General features: G+C 36.7%; 1 protein-coding gene across 3 annotated transcripts in view; it reads left to right on the top strand.

Annotated features, from left to right (window-relative positions):
* LOC115213529 (forkhead box protein J1-B-like) overlaps nt 1–9,073 on the top strand; it is a 228,762-nt gene extending 219,689 nt beyond the window's left edge. For all 3 annotated transcript variants that reach the window (XM_029782550.2, XM_029782549.2, XM_036504025.1), the window contains one exon: nt 7,459–9,073. In XM_029782550.2, the coding sequence (XP_029638410.1) occupies nt 7,459–8,268 (810 nt within the window). In that variant the 3' untranslated portion in view covers nt 8,269–9,073. The remainder of the gene's footprint in view (nt 1–7,458) is intronic.
* Nucleotides 9,074–14,952: the final 5,879 nt, after the last annotated feature.

Here is a 14,952-nt window from a genome sequence, read left to right as displayed (position 1 = left end):
CGACCACCCTTGGACGGTTTTGAATGACCATAGAAAGTGCGAGCCCTCTAACTGAAAAATTGTGGATTTGTATAAAGGACACACACACAGACAGACATTTTGCCGTTTATATATAGAGAGATAATGGCTAAGACATTGCAACAGAAATGCCCAAACAACCTCCAAACAAGATTATGGGAGCTAATCAATGAATTATGTTTGACTTGGGGTTGGTTGGTTGAGAACAATGGGAGACAGAAAATCATACAATGGATAGATTTAAGCAATGGTCGTACAGAGTTGGTAAGTTAAGTGCCCAGTCAAAAGGAGAAATTATAATAAATATATTATTTCAATGTATTTTTTTTTATTTGATATTTTCAGTTGGTTATAGGTGTTCTCTTTAAAGAAAAAAAGTAAAAGAAAAGAAATTGATCAACAAAAGATTATTGGAAGCTTTCCACTTAAATCCGACAAAACTCTGTGTTCATATGTTGGTTGGTCTGACTGATTTTATACCCATCTTGTTGTGTAATTTATATATATATATATATATATATAGCATATTTATAATATATATATTATATATATGTTATATACATATATAACATACATATAATACACACACAAATACATATATACATATATGTGTGTGTGTGTGTGTGTGTGTGTGTGTGTGTGTGTGTGTGTGTGTGTGTGTATGTGTGTGTGTGTTTAAGCTATGTTTGCTGGCCCTGCTGGCTGATGAGCTGCCAATGTATTCTGTCCACTCAGCCTATAAGCTACATGTCTGAACATGTTTCTTCCTCTTCATCACCAGCATCTCTCTCTCTCTCTCTCTCTCTCTCTCTCTCTCTCTCTCTCTCTCTCTCTCTCTCTCTCACACACACACTCTCGCACATATTCTAGCTACAGTTCATTAAGCTCGCAGTCATGTACTCAAGATTAACAATTGAATTATGCTTAATCTACCAGCCTTTGGTGATAGTCACAGAGGTTCTCACCTCACATGAAACATTGTTTTATAAGCAACAAATCTTAACAAACCAATCAATGCCTCCTTAATATAGTTGTAGGATGCATTATATAATACAGAGAACATGCCAGTATTATATACTTTGTATTTGCTACAACATCCTACAGTTATAAATACTACAGTGATAATCATGTGTATATATATATGAGTGTATGCTTCAGATATTATACTGGTACTATGGTTCAGTTGTTAGAGTATTCAGCTCACAATAGTAAGGTTGTGAGTTCAGTTTCTGGTGGGGCATTGTGTTCTTGAATAAAACTCTTTATTTCACATTGCTCCAGTCCACCTAGCTGTCAAAAATGAATTGTATCTGTATTTCAAAGGGCCAGCCTTGTCACATTCTGTGTCATGCTGAGTCTCCCTGAGAACTACATTAAGGGTATGTGTATCTGTGGAGTGCTCAGCTATTTGCATGTTAATTTCACAAGTAGACTGTTCTGTTGATCAGATTGACTGGAACCCTTGTCATCATAACCGACAGTGCCAGTATTAGAACATTATGATATATTATATATATTTCTGTGTGTCAGTGTGTCACACTTTGGCATCCTCTTCTCTCACTATTCAATGACATTTCTACTATTCCTCGTGCTGGGCATAGAGACGGTGAGGGCAGTGGCGAAGAGAGTGAGGAGAGTTAGAAAGAGAAAGAAAGAGAGGGAGAGAAAGAGGGGAGAGTTGGTGATGTTTTAATAAAAGTAAGTTGTGTTGCTAGTGGCAGTGGAAATAATAATAAGAGAGAGAGAAAGAGGGAGATGATGGACAACTTTGTTTAACCATATCTCTTTGACAGAAATTCCTGTGGCTAACATACTGAACACTGAACCAAAATATTGAACCAACATATTGAATACCTTTGCACACATATTTAGCCTTTTGCTTTTATCATTTTTGTTTTATTTTTTGTTTTCTTTAATATATATATATATATATATTGGAGCCTGGTGCAGCCATCTGGTTCGCCAGTCCTCAGTCAAATCATCCGACCCATGCTAACATGGAAAGCGGACATTAAACGATGATGATGATGATGAAATATACACAGACACACACACACTTTTATATTGTTGAATAGTATATTTTTGGTTATGGCATACATACATTTATACACAACACATACATACATACATACATACATACATACATACATACATACATACATACATACATACATACATACATACATACATACATACATACATACATACATACATGCATGCATGCATGCATGCATGCATGCATGCATGCATGCATGGCTGAAAGTTGTACAAGAAGCAAAAAACAAGACAGACTCATGAGGGAACAACAAACAAGGTGTATTAGTTTGACACTCAGGAAAAATAGAAAAGTCTTTAATTTTTAAGCCTATGCCCTTGTACAGAAAAGAATAAGGAAAGAAAACAATAGAGAGAGGAAAAACATGTCTGGATATACTATATATATATATATAATATATATATATATATATATATATATATATATATATATATTGGGTTATTCCATAAATAATACTATTTGCATCAACTTGCTATAAAAGCAGGTAGTAATTTTACCTTGTACTTATTCTTAGTGCAAGTTTTGAAGAGTGCAGTTCGATTTTAATAGTTTTTTTCTTTTCAAAGCTATAATAGAAGTGACAAAGGAGCATATTCGGCATGTTTTGCTTTATGAGTTCAATAAAAGCAACAATGCAACAGAAAATACGAGGAATATTAATGCAGTATATGGGGATCAGACAATAAGTGTAAACCAGTGTCAATGGTGGTTCCAGAAATTCCGAGTCGGAATCTACAGCCTAGAAGACGAACCTTGTCCTGGAAGATCTGTAGAGCTCAATGAGGACATCCTGCAAACCCTGGTGAAACAAAATCTCATTGTATCTGTTGAGGAACTAGTAAAGATGCTTCGATTTGGTCATTCAACCATTCATTGACACCTGCATGCCATCAGAAAAGTTAGCAAATTGGGTCAATGGGTTCCTCACAAACATTCTGAGTTTAATCACGCACAGAGAATGAATGTATGCGCTTCTTTGCTGTCACGCTTCAAAAATAGACCCTTTTTTGTGACCAAATAGTGACTGGTGATGAGAAATGGGTTCTCTATAAAAATGTCAAACACCAAAAACAGTGAGTAGGGAAAGGAGAAACACTGGCACCCTAGGCTAAAGAAGGTCTTCAACCACATAAGGTATTGTTATCTGTTTGTTGGGATATGAAAGGTTTAGTCCACTTTGAACTTTTAAACCCAAACCAAACAATAACAAAGGAGATCTACTGTGAGCAGCTTAAGTCAGCGCTAGAAGGAAAATGACCATTTTTGGTTCCAAGACAAAAGGTGTTCTTTCATCAGGATAATGCTCAGCCACATACAATGAGGATGACATTCCAAAGGCTGGAGCAGTTTGAATAAGAAATGATGCCCCACCCACCATATTCGCCAGACATTGCCCCCTCTGATTATAATTTATTCTGCAGTCTTCAATATCATAGGACAGAAAAAATATGAATTCTGTAGATGAGGTCAGAACAGTACTGGAAGTGTATTTTTCATCACAGACAAGGGAATTTTGGAAGAGGGGCCCTTTCAAGTCTACCAGATAGATGGATGAGCATTGTCGAAAATGAAGGATTAAAAAAGAACTTTATTTATCTTAATTTTGAAAAATAAAAGAAATATAAAAAAACCTACATTATTTATGGGATAACCCAATATTTATATATTGTAGTATATCACATGTATTATGTTGGTGATTATATATTGGACTTTGAAGTTTGCATCCAGTCTTGTATCCATCCTCTCATCTACCTATACATCCATGGAATTATTGCAGACACCCAATGTTTTGATCAGCTGGGCAATCAGCCATTCATTTAGTTATCCAACCAACCAGCTACTCAGCCAGCCAACCAGCCAGTTAACCAGCCAACCGTTTACCCATTCAATCATCAAATAACAATCAGCCTACATAATCATGCAATCAGTAAACACTCTGTCACCTAACCATCCACTCAACCATCCATCCAGCCATCCAGTCAGCCAGCCAGCCAACCAGTCAGCCATCCAGCCAGCAGTGTAATCATCAAGCTATCCTGCTATCCAACCATCCATCAAAGCAGTCAGGCAGAACATATTTTGACCAGTCCTTCTTAGATAATTGGCAAGATAAACTGTAGTTGTACCTGAATGATTCTAAAGATAAAACACATTTACATTTCATATAAATGTTGTTAGTGGTGGTGGTAATGGTGGTGGTGGTGGTGGTGTTGGTTATATTTCTGTTCTTGTTTTTCTACTCCTTGTCAATGAAGCAGACTGCTCAGCTGCACTGGTTAAATAGACCTATGGTTACGAAAGTGATTTTTATGTCTAAGGCAATTTATTAAAAAATGTGACTTTTTTGTGTTTTTGTGTAGCTTTTACTCCCTTTTGATATCAACCTACCTGAGACTGACCCTAGTTCCTGATTTAAAGTGGGCTAAATTAAAACTTTCTATAAAAAAAAAAAAGAACATTTTTTTTTTGGTGTTAATTTATGTTCCATACACCCCCAACTTAATAATCCCTTCTGCAAAAGGCACAAGGCCTGAAATTTTGGGGAGGGGAGTCGATTACATTGAAACCCCTCTCCAGTACATGACAGGTACTTATTTTATCAACCCCAGAAGGATGAAAGCCAAAGTCGACCTTAGTGGAATTTGAACGCAGAACGTGATGAGGGACAAATGCTGCTAAACATTTCACTTAACATGATAACGATTTTGCCATTTTACCCCAACTTAATAATGACAAAAGCTATTTTAACTAAACTCTTCATTATTTTCAAAGAGAATTGAAACAAAGGGAGTGTATTTTAAAAGAAATGTGTTATCAAAAAAGGTTAATAGGTCCCAAAGCTACATGAAATGCTGCTGCGGGTACTTTTCTTTTAAACCTTCGAAAGATGAATTGCAAATTTATTTCATCTCCTTTCCTCTTTCATTTTTTTCTGTTTGTTTTTTCATGGTCTGATCAGGAGAAAGAGGCTGTGCCCTTGGTTTTTAAAGGTCCCTCAAGACCCATGAAATCTATGTGATTAATGTTTCTCTTGAACAGTTGTGAGTCAACAGCTGCATGGAAAACATGGACAAAGAGAGAAGTGAGAGGATTGACTTTCCAAAGAGGACAGACTGGACCTAGCAGTTAGTGTGGGTTTTTAGGGGTGGAAGTGGTTGTAATATGGGTGTTGGGAGGAGAGGAGAGATATTTGAGTTGAGTGAAGGTTGCATAAAGTCAACTCATTTTGAAGGGCAGGGGCCACTATAGCAGTGGTAGAAAAATTAGAACGAGGAGACAGAGGCCAGAGTGTGTTGGTGAATGATACAATCAACAAGAACTCCACTTTTATTGATTGTAACAACATGAATTTAATTCGCTTCTTGACCATTTTATGCAATAATATTGTATTGATAACATTATTGATAAATATCTCATATGATATTGTATTATCATTTCAGTTCCAAATGTCATGATATTTTACCTTGCATGGCATCTTGGGCAAGTGTCTTCTACTATAGCCATGTGCTGACCAATGCCTTGCAAGTGAATTTAGTCAATGGAAATTGTGTGGAAGCCTGTTATACACACACACTGCCACAGGTTCAACCTAGACCTGTCAGAGAGTGACCGATATTTTGACAATTTGCTTTTTCTCATCCTGATGAGCAGCAGAGCCTGGGCTGGTAGTTCAACACACCAAGTTGCTATTGCATATGGCATCCCAGATGGGGGGATGGGGGCAACTGCCATGGAATAAGAAAATAGTCATATCGTCAGGCTTTCTACTGTCCCCTTGCTCTAGCCTTGCTGGCTCAAGTTGGAAAGAGAAGTCTGTAGCATCTAGGCCAGGGATGGGCAACTTTTCATCAACTGGGGTCCTGCATTGTATCATTTCCAAGTGGGAGAGGGCCACATGATAAAACACATGCACTGGATTTTTTACAGTTCTTAATTTCATTTGTCTTATTATGAAAGTTTATTCGTCTTAGTATGAAATTTTATTTGTCTTGGTATGAAATTAGTAACTTGTCGAGGGCCACACAACAGCATGTTGAGGGCCGCAAGCAGCCTGCAGGCCACAGGTTGCATTTGCATGATCTAGGCCACCCTTTATGATTTCTTTAAGGGCAACATGGCACGGAAGGCAGCCAGCACTATAATGGCATTACTTATTCTATCAGTCTCTTTTGCCAAAATTATGTTATGGAGATATAAACAAACCAATACCAGTTGTCAAGTGGTGGCAGGGACAAACCACAGCCATTGAGTTTCTATTTGTGTTCCTGATATCATGGTACTGCTTTTGAGTAGTCTCCTCTCAGTAGCAGTAAAATAGAGCAATCATTGGTAGATAGATCAAAGGAATAGATTTAATGGCATCAAATATAATAGACACTTCATTTAGCTTGGTATTATTTTTATTTATATGGGGTACAGATTTCAGCTATTTTTTATAGCATAAGGTCAGTGTAGGTTAATGATGAAAATAGGGTAGTACTCATGGGTATGACATTCCCTTACTTTTCAGCTCCCTGTATTCATTCCAGTTGCAGGGTCTCGATAAAGTCCTGTGTCATTATTTTTCATCACTACCTCCCCGTGCCAAGAGTGGGTAATTTGCACACCTGCTGCCTTCCTTGAGTGTTGTAGTGTTTTCACATGCTCCCTCTCCAGAACTGAACTAAACCTCGGCCTCAAAGACCTTGGTGAACCCCAAGTCCCTAAAAATCCATTTCCATTATTGGTGTGGATGTCCTTGGTGCAATTTTGAGACACTCGTCAGTGTGTTCTAGTTAACTCCTGATCAGCAAATTTTTTCATTTTAATGTTTGTACATTGTTTTCTCCATTCTGTATAAATATTAGGGGTTTATTGAATACTACTCTGAGATACTTAGGGTATTTCTCTGAGTGGAGTAATTTATTACTGTGCTGTATTTGTTAGATTTTGTGGTGTTCATTTTCAGATGCCAGTCACTGAAGTTCTTCATTACTTGAATGTCTCTGTTAAGCATTGTCTCCAATTCGGTCACATTGTTGGATTAGTAGACTACAGCTACAAAATGTAAGATGTCTTACATCTCTTCTCTGAATCATTCCTATGCTATTACTGTGGTGATGGCGAAAGTACTTCAGTGATCCTGAAGAGGAAATCAGCTGCTAAAATTCAATCAGGCTGAACCAGCAGAGAAGGGAACCAACCTAGTACTTACATCCTCCACATGAGGACATCAGTGCTATGCCCAAAGACTGTCAGGTGGTTTGATTGAATACTTTACCTCAATATCTCTGTTATAGCCCAACTGGGTAACTGAATTATTATATGTTAAATGGTTATGTATATTTTTCAGATATCAAATTTTTCTAATGCTTTTTTTTCTCTCATTTCTTTTTTCTTTACAGAATTCTATACGTCACAATTTGTCTTTGAATAAATGTTTCCAAAAAGTTCCTCGGAGAAAAGATGAACCTGGTAAAGGAGGTTTCTGGAAGGTGAATCCTGAATATATTGACCAGATAGAAAATGGTATATTGAAGAAAAGAAAGCACAATGATCTTAACTACACACCCTTGAAGCGAAGTCGGTCAGACATTAGCTGTCAATCAGACAGTTTGAATTCCCAATCAGGACCTGATTGGGAAGGCAACAAAGCTGCAGAAATGCTGTCAAATGTCATTCACCTGCCTCCCACTGATGAAGTGAGTAATGACTTTAACCTGAACTTCCTGTTTGACCAAGACATCACGGTTGGCGATGTGAAAGTGAAAACAGAAGCAATTATTGACGAAGTAGATTATGGTTCTTTGATGGCGCTTAGTCCTCCAGATTCTGATGGATCCAACGCTGACGATATCAGCATGGACAATTTTTTCTGTAGCAATATATTAAACAAGCCTGTAAATTCTTCCATGAATGGTCGGGGGCATTCACTGGATGGTTCTCTAACTAATAACCCCCTCGATTTAACTGTAAAAGGTACTGGTATCAAACATTGGTGGGCTGGGAATGACATGTGTAGCAACAGCTTCAATCTTAGTGCTGAGACTCGAGACTTTCTTAACAGCACTATATTCACTATATGTGACAGTGCTGATGGACTGAACACACCTGAATCAAGTTCACCTTTACCTGAGAATCCCCACCCTTGGGCAGAATCTCGAACCCATTCTGACGATATGACAGCAACTTTTGATATTGATACAATAATGTAAACCAGACAAAAAAGAATGGTAACTGAGTGTGACATATAACAACATCATCTTGGAAAATGGTTCACAAAAAGATCAGTAAAATTTAAACACCAAAAAGTTATTTGGTTTCTAATTCTACGATACTTCTACTAACATTAAACACCTTCTAAACATATCTTTCTAATCTTAATAATTTCTTGGTGATATATTACTACTTTTTGTTTGCCTTTCCAATCTCCTCTCAGATTCATACATCCTGCAGTAACCTAAAAAGCAGCATTTTGGCTTGGTTTGGTAGTTTGTTTGTTTGTTTTGTTTTGTTTTATTTTACAACAAAAAAAAGAAAAGAAAAAAAGAGATAAAACAGAGCAACACAAAAATAACAAAATATATAAAATGAGATAAAAATATTGTACCACTGGTCAATGTTGAAAAATTTTAAGATGCTATATTTTATTTTAATTTAGTCCCTCCCACCCATTTTTTTCTTTTTCTTATGTGAACAATCACTTGGTAACTAGGACTTAATGAACCATTAATGATTTTGGTCTCCTGAAGTTGCTGTAGAGGATCGACTGATATCTTAACAATGGGCGGAGTTTGTTTTTCCATTTGCTGTCATAGATATGAACTTCAATAAAGTGTATTCTCCATTATTACCTTTAAATTCTAACACAATGAACTTTCTACCCAATTGTTGTCAACTACATCTTCCTTCAGCTCATTACAACAAAGCATCAGATTTCTAAGAAGATAATTTAGCCATGTGGTAGGTTTTCAGTTTTCATGTTTTGAAAATCTATTGAAAAAAAAAATAATAAAAATTTGGAAAAAAAATTTACAAAAATTAAAAACATTGAATACATTCTTCAACTTCCGGTTCTAATATTTGTTGACTGCAGTTACTCATAGCTTCCATATGGTATTGATGGACAGAGCCACACAGTCCAAGTTGCATTCTACAAGGACATATTTAATCTATTGTCTAAATCATATATCTTAAGTGTTTGTTTTATGTATGCATGTGTGAATGTTGTTTGTATATAAGTGTATGCATGTTGTGTGTGTGTGTCTCTTTAATTGTGTCTTTATATTAGTCTTCTACTCTGTGGCAATGCCTTAATCTTTTAATCTTGGTTGTTAGATTGATTACAATGGAAATCTTAAGAAATAGATACCAAAGTCTTATGTGCTTTGTTATATATATTCCTTGTGAGATTTTCTATTGAGCCTTTAAAAAAACCTCCGTCCATTTTATATTTGACTGAAATAATAAATACACTGTTACATTTGAGTGTGTTTTCTCAATGCTTGTATTCTTCTAAAACCCTCTTTAGAAATTGGAACATGTTTTAAACGTTGCAGTAATTTACAGAAGCCAGAAAAGAGTTACTGTTTTGACATTCTGTATAATACCAAGCATTAAAAGTAAATAACAATTACAAAATTTTCATATTTTTATAGGTAAGATTCTAAAAGAGGAAGATATTTATCTGACTCAAGCACCACTCATAAAAGAGAACACCACTATTCCACACCCTTGCTAAACATGAGCAGCACTCTGCTAGAGCCCTCACAGTTACTCCTAGTGCTGAGCTTTGTATCAATTAGGCAAATGCACATTCTTAGTGCAGCTAGGACTGCATCAAAGCCAAAAGATATTTGAGTCCCCAACAATAACTGACAGTTTACAAGACTGAAGTGAGGCCCACAGTGGTGTAGTACTCCCTTTTCCATGACAGTGTTGCTGCTATGCATCAAGAGAAAGGTCACTTTGCTAACTGGTATTCAGTCACTTAGGGACATGCTCCAGCCACTGACCCACAGGCATGCAGTCTCCTCTCTCCATCTTTCAACCACTTCTATAATGGTCTTTGTTCTTCAGAGATGTGATAGTTCTACACACACACACACACACACACTACAAACAATAGATTTTTTAAAGACAATATTAAGTAGACTCCTCCATATATGTTCAGGAATCTCAGTCTGCATTTGCCTCCTTCACTTTCATGCAGAATAAACTAGAGAACTGTAAAAACCCAATTCTCAAATTTATCAAAGACTTTTGTCACGTCATTCTGCCAAATTAAGCAATCCTTCAACAACCTGCACTTCGTCCTGCTACACACATGCACATTCACATTTTTAGTGAGATTCTCAACATGTATTTAACAGAATCATGGTTATACTGTTTGAACTAACCACATTGATATGTAATGTTTGTACTTCTAGTACTAGTTATGTTGGTATGTATTTTTTTGTACTGATGGTATTATGCTGGTATGTTTAGTATAATGTAAATTACTGATGATGCCATTGTCACATGTTAAATCCAACATACTCATTATCACTTTACACACATATGTCCTTATGACACAGTTTTTCCACTTGCCAAAGCAAAGAAGCTCCGTAACAGGTTACAGCAAAGAGCCTAATTTTCTTCCCCATATACTCTATTATCGACCATGTTTGCTAAACAGTAGCTTTGAGAGAACCATTGTACTGTACAACTGCAACTTGAGAAAAGAATGTTGATCCAGTTACTGTAGTGTTACCTTAGTCAAACCAGTAACATGTGCAGATCACTTTCAAATTATATATGGATCTAGGGTACTTGATGCTTTGCACAATCTTTTACATCATCATATGATAATCTGAATGAATTTCCATCTGTCCTGAAACTGATGCACATCACTTTAATTTTTCCATGATTGGCTTCAAGATCTATGTCTAAGGTAACAGATTAAAGGTTTATTAGGAGCTAAATAGACGGTTTATCATCCAGGAGAATATTATCATCTTTGAACTCCATATCAAGAAATGTGAGCCACTGACCACCAACTCTTTAGCGTTTAATCTACGTTTATTCTTTAGCATTTATTCTACATGTTTTATGTTGAAATCAGATTCTACATGTTTTATGTTGAAATCAACCCATCTCTCACACCTACCCTACAATGTCATTCTAATAATATACAATCACATCATTGAAATCTTGAAGCTACAAAATAAGACATGGTTAATTCAAACCAATGTGAATAAATAAGACAGAGTAATCTGAATGCTAAAGAATTAAAGCATGATGCCATGCTCTCTGGTTTTAGCTGAAGACAAATAATCCAACACTACTGTCACTATAAATGGTATTAATAACTTTTGCAGGTACCCTGTAGTGTTATAAGGTAACCCATATAATTTGCCAATTTACAAAGTCAAAGCCCTTAAGGTCTTACACACATATGACTCGCAGAAGTTTTTTTTTTTTATGATAATCTTCCATAATTCTTCACAGCTTGTGAATCAGTTTAGCAAATCTTCTGCCTCTCATGAAACTAACCCAGGGAAGAACGATAGTAGTCATATGTTAAACACTGCATTGATTCAGTTCAGAAAAATTCTGTTGTAAATTTGGGATTAGTTAAGATTCTAACGTCATGAAAAGAAGGAAACTTCTAAGAAAAGAAAATTAATCATTGTAGAAATTTTTCAATATACTGTTGAAACTCAGTGGAGAACCTGCTACATGTCTGTAACAAAGTCTTTAACCAAAGAACTTCTTCGAGTCAGTAGAGAGAAAGCATTAATATAAAAATATCTAAAATGACAATGGCCAACTTTAGAGGAACATTGCTCATGTTAAATCTGGCAAATATCATCAGATTTCTTATAATTCAAATCTATTCAGAGGAATTTTTTATATATTTATACTACACTAAGTGGACAAAAGTGTAATTGGTTACAGATTTCCAGTTATTCCAGCCTATTACTAGTTCGTTGCATTTCTGTTGGTAAGGGTGACATAAGGATTGTCGATAATTCAATGCAAAACAAATATCTCAAAGAGCTTCCTTCATAAAGGACCAGTTTTTCAGTTTTCTCAGCAACATTTATAGACACATGCATAGATGTGTGGTTAAGAAGTTTGCTTTGCTGCCATATAATGTTGGGTTCAATCTTAAGCAAGTACCTTTTATTATAGCCAACAGACCAATGCATTGTGAGTGAAAATTGGTAAGTAGAAACTGTATGGAAGCCCATCATATCTGTGTGTTTGCATATGTATTTATATGTATACGCCTGTTTTTTACATTGATCCTGCTCAAAATCCAGTGACTTTGTGATTCAACAATAAAAACTGCTAAAGGCATCACTCACAATGAATGAATGAATATATGTATGTGTGTGTGTGTGTGTGTGGTGCATGTATGTATACCTTGGCTGCTGTTTCTCATATCTTAATCTTCAGGTCTTACCAAAACTTCTGTGGGTCTGTTTCAGCTACTTTGATGTTCAAACTTACTGTTCAAACTTGACTGAAGCTCTTCCTGCTGTTGTGGAAGTTTGTTGTTCTTTAGTTTCTTTGTTAGAGGAGTTGTCTCTTTGACATGCTTGATGGACAATCTGACTTTTTCACAATCAAACCTATGGTTTGTGTAGCATGACTCTTATGGAGCATGTCCTTCATATCTGCCTGCCACAACAAGATGTAGTCCAGCAGAATGCCAGTGTTTTGACCATCCATGTCTTCAGGTTGTCTTGAACTGTGCTTTCTGCTGAAACAGAATATTGGTGATGACAAAACAGATGTTGTGGGTTTCCTCATTGAGAAAGAACAAGGACTGGTCTGATGAAAAGGATGACGAGATCCAGTAACTTCTCTACTAGAAGTGCACTTGTCACCAAACAGTGCTTGCCAACCCCAACAGCTTGTTAGCCAAATCTTCCTACATGTCTACCAGCAGCATCCTCCAGTGGAAACTGCAGGATATCCAGAAAAACTGGTGGGAAACACTTGCTGAGAGAACACATTGTTATGCTGACCAAGCAGACATCTTTCTATAATGCGTTTCACACAGTATACAGTCCTACCAATCAAGCCCCTCTGCACTCTGTTGATGGATCAATTTTACTGACAGAGAATAAGGACATCATGCATCACTGGACTAAACAATTTGCAAACCTTTTTGGGGACAGGCATACACTCAGTGCAAGCAGTACCAGAATACCACAACAGGAGGCAAAAACAGAGCTGGACAACACACCTTCCATCAGTGAGATAAAGGCAGTGATTGCTGAGCTGAGAAATCATGAAGCTCCTGGTGTAGATGGTCTTCCAGGAGAAATATGCAAGTATGGTGGGAACTGACTTCAGAAGCTCACTAACCACTTTTAATGGTGCTGGGTGAGAAGGGAAATCCTGCATGACCTGCACAACACCACAGAAATATCTCTGTCCAAAGGAGAAAAGTCAGAATTCTCCAACTGCAAAGGCATCATGTTGCTTTCCCTTGCAGACAAGATGCTGGTGTATGTTCTTCTAGAAAGACTCATCTCTGCCATAACTGATGAAGTCTGTCCAAAGCATCATTGTGGTCTTTGTCCTCCACCAGATACAGGAGAAATTCAGAGAGCAAAACATGGCCCTTTATGCTGCTTTCAAAGATCTGACAAAGATATTTGATATGGTTAGTAAGTATAGGCTGTGGAGAATCCTGAGTGGCTCAAGTCTCTCTTTGTCTTCCAACTTCTACCCAAGGGCCAGTGGGGACAGCTCAAATACCTGTTGAAATCCTTTTCCCATTGAGAACAGTGTGAAACAAGGTTGTGTCCTAGCCCCACCTCCCTTCATGATCTTCAGCATGATGCTGTGAGATACCAAGGAAGACTTGCATAAGGGCAACTACATCTGTTTCCATACTGATGGTAACATATTCAACTCTTGCCAACTCCCAAGCTCATGTAAAGGCTCTGAAGGAGCTTCTCTTTGACCTGCTTTTACAGACACTACTGGTTACTGTTTGATGCTTGTGCAGCATTTTTGCTGGGGTATTGACATCTCAGTGATGTTTTTGAACTTGTTTAATATGTTGTGAAGCTGCATAATGTCCTTTACAAGTGTGGGGTTCTCACCAGTGAAGCAATTTTGGTTAAGTTGAGTTGATATCAATAAATGCAACAACACAAATTCTGTTTGGATTTTTAAATACAAAATTATTTATTTTATTGTTAAACAGAACAATGTATTATCATCACAACCAACGACAGAAAAATGTCCTGACCAAATTAAAATATTTCAGCAGTTTGTAATATATTTGTGTATCAAGAAAAAAGTAATAGCCTTCATTGTGTGATTTTAGCAGCTAGGTGATTTTGGCTGTGCCACTGAAGTCATCATCCATTGGTCTTGACAGCTATAGCCACACTTGTAGCTGACCAGTTCAAGGCACACACCACTAATCTCTTACACACACCACTGGTTAGAAGAAAAACAGATCTATATGTAACTTTTTCTTTCAGAGAGAAAATGGCACCAAAAATGGAATTGTTAATGAGATCCTGTTCTAGTATAGATCCAAGTGATCAGTGCTTGATGACAGAATCAATAATTGAATGAATTGCATTCATGACATTTACTTGTTTCTACATCAAGTACAGTGATTCAGTTTTTCTTCATAGGTGCTCATGTCTGCTAAATATTCCTGCTACAGACCACAGAACTTTTTACTCCAACCCCAAAAGAATGAAAGGTAAAGTTGACATTAGCAAGATTTGAACTGAGAACACAAGTATTGCAACAAATACTGCAAAATACTCCATCCAATGTGAAGGCATATGGCTTAGTAGTTAAGGAGTAGGACTCATCATTGTAAATTTGTGGTTTCAATTCTTGTGCTGGGTGATGCATTGTATTCTTCATTTCTC

Source organism: Octopus sinensis, linkage group LG6, assembly GCF_006345805.1.
Source record: "Octopus sinensis linkage group LG6, ASM634580v1, whole genome shotgun sequence".
Lineage (NCBI taxonomy): Eukaryota > Metazoa > Mollusca > Cephalopoda > Octopoda > Octopodidae > Octopus > Octopus sinensis.
This window is presented reverse-complemented; position numbering and strand designations above follow the sequence as displayed.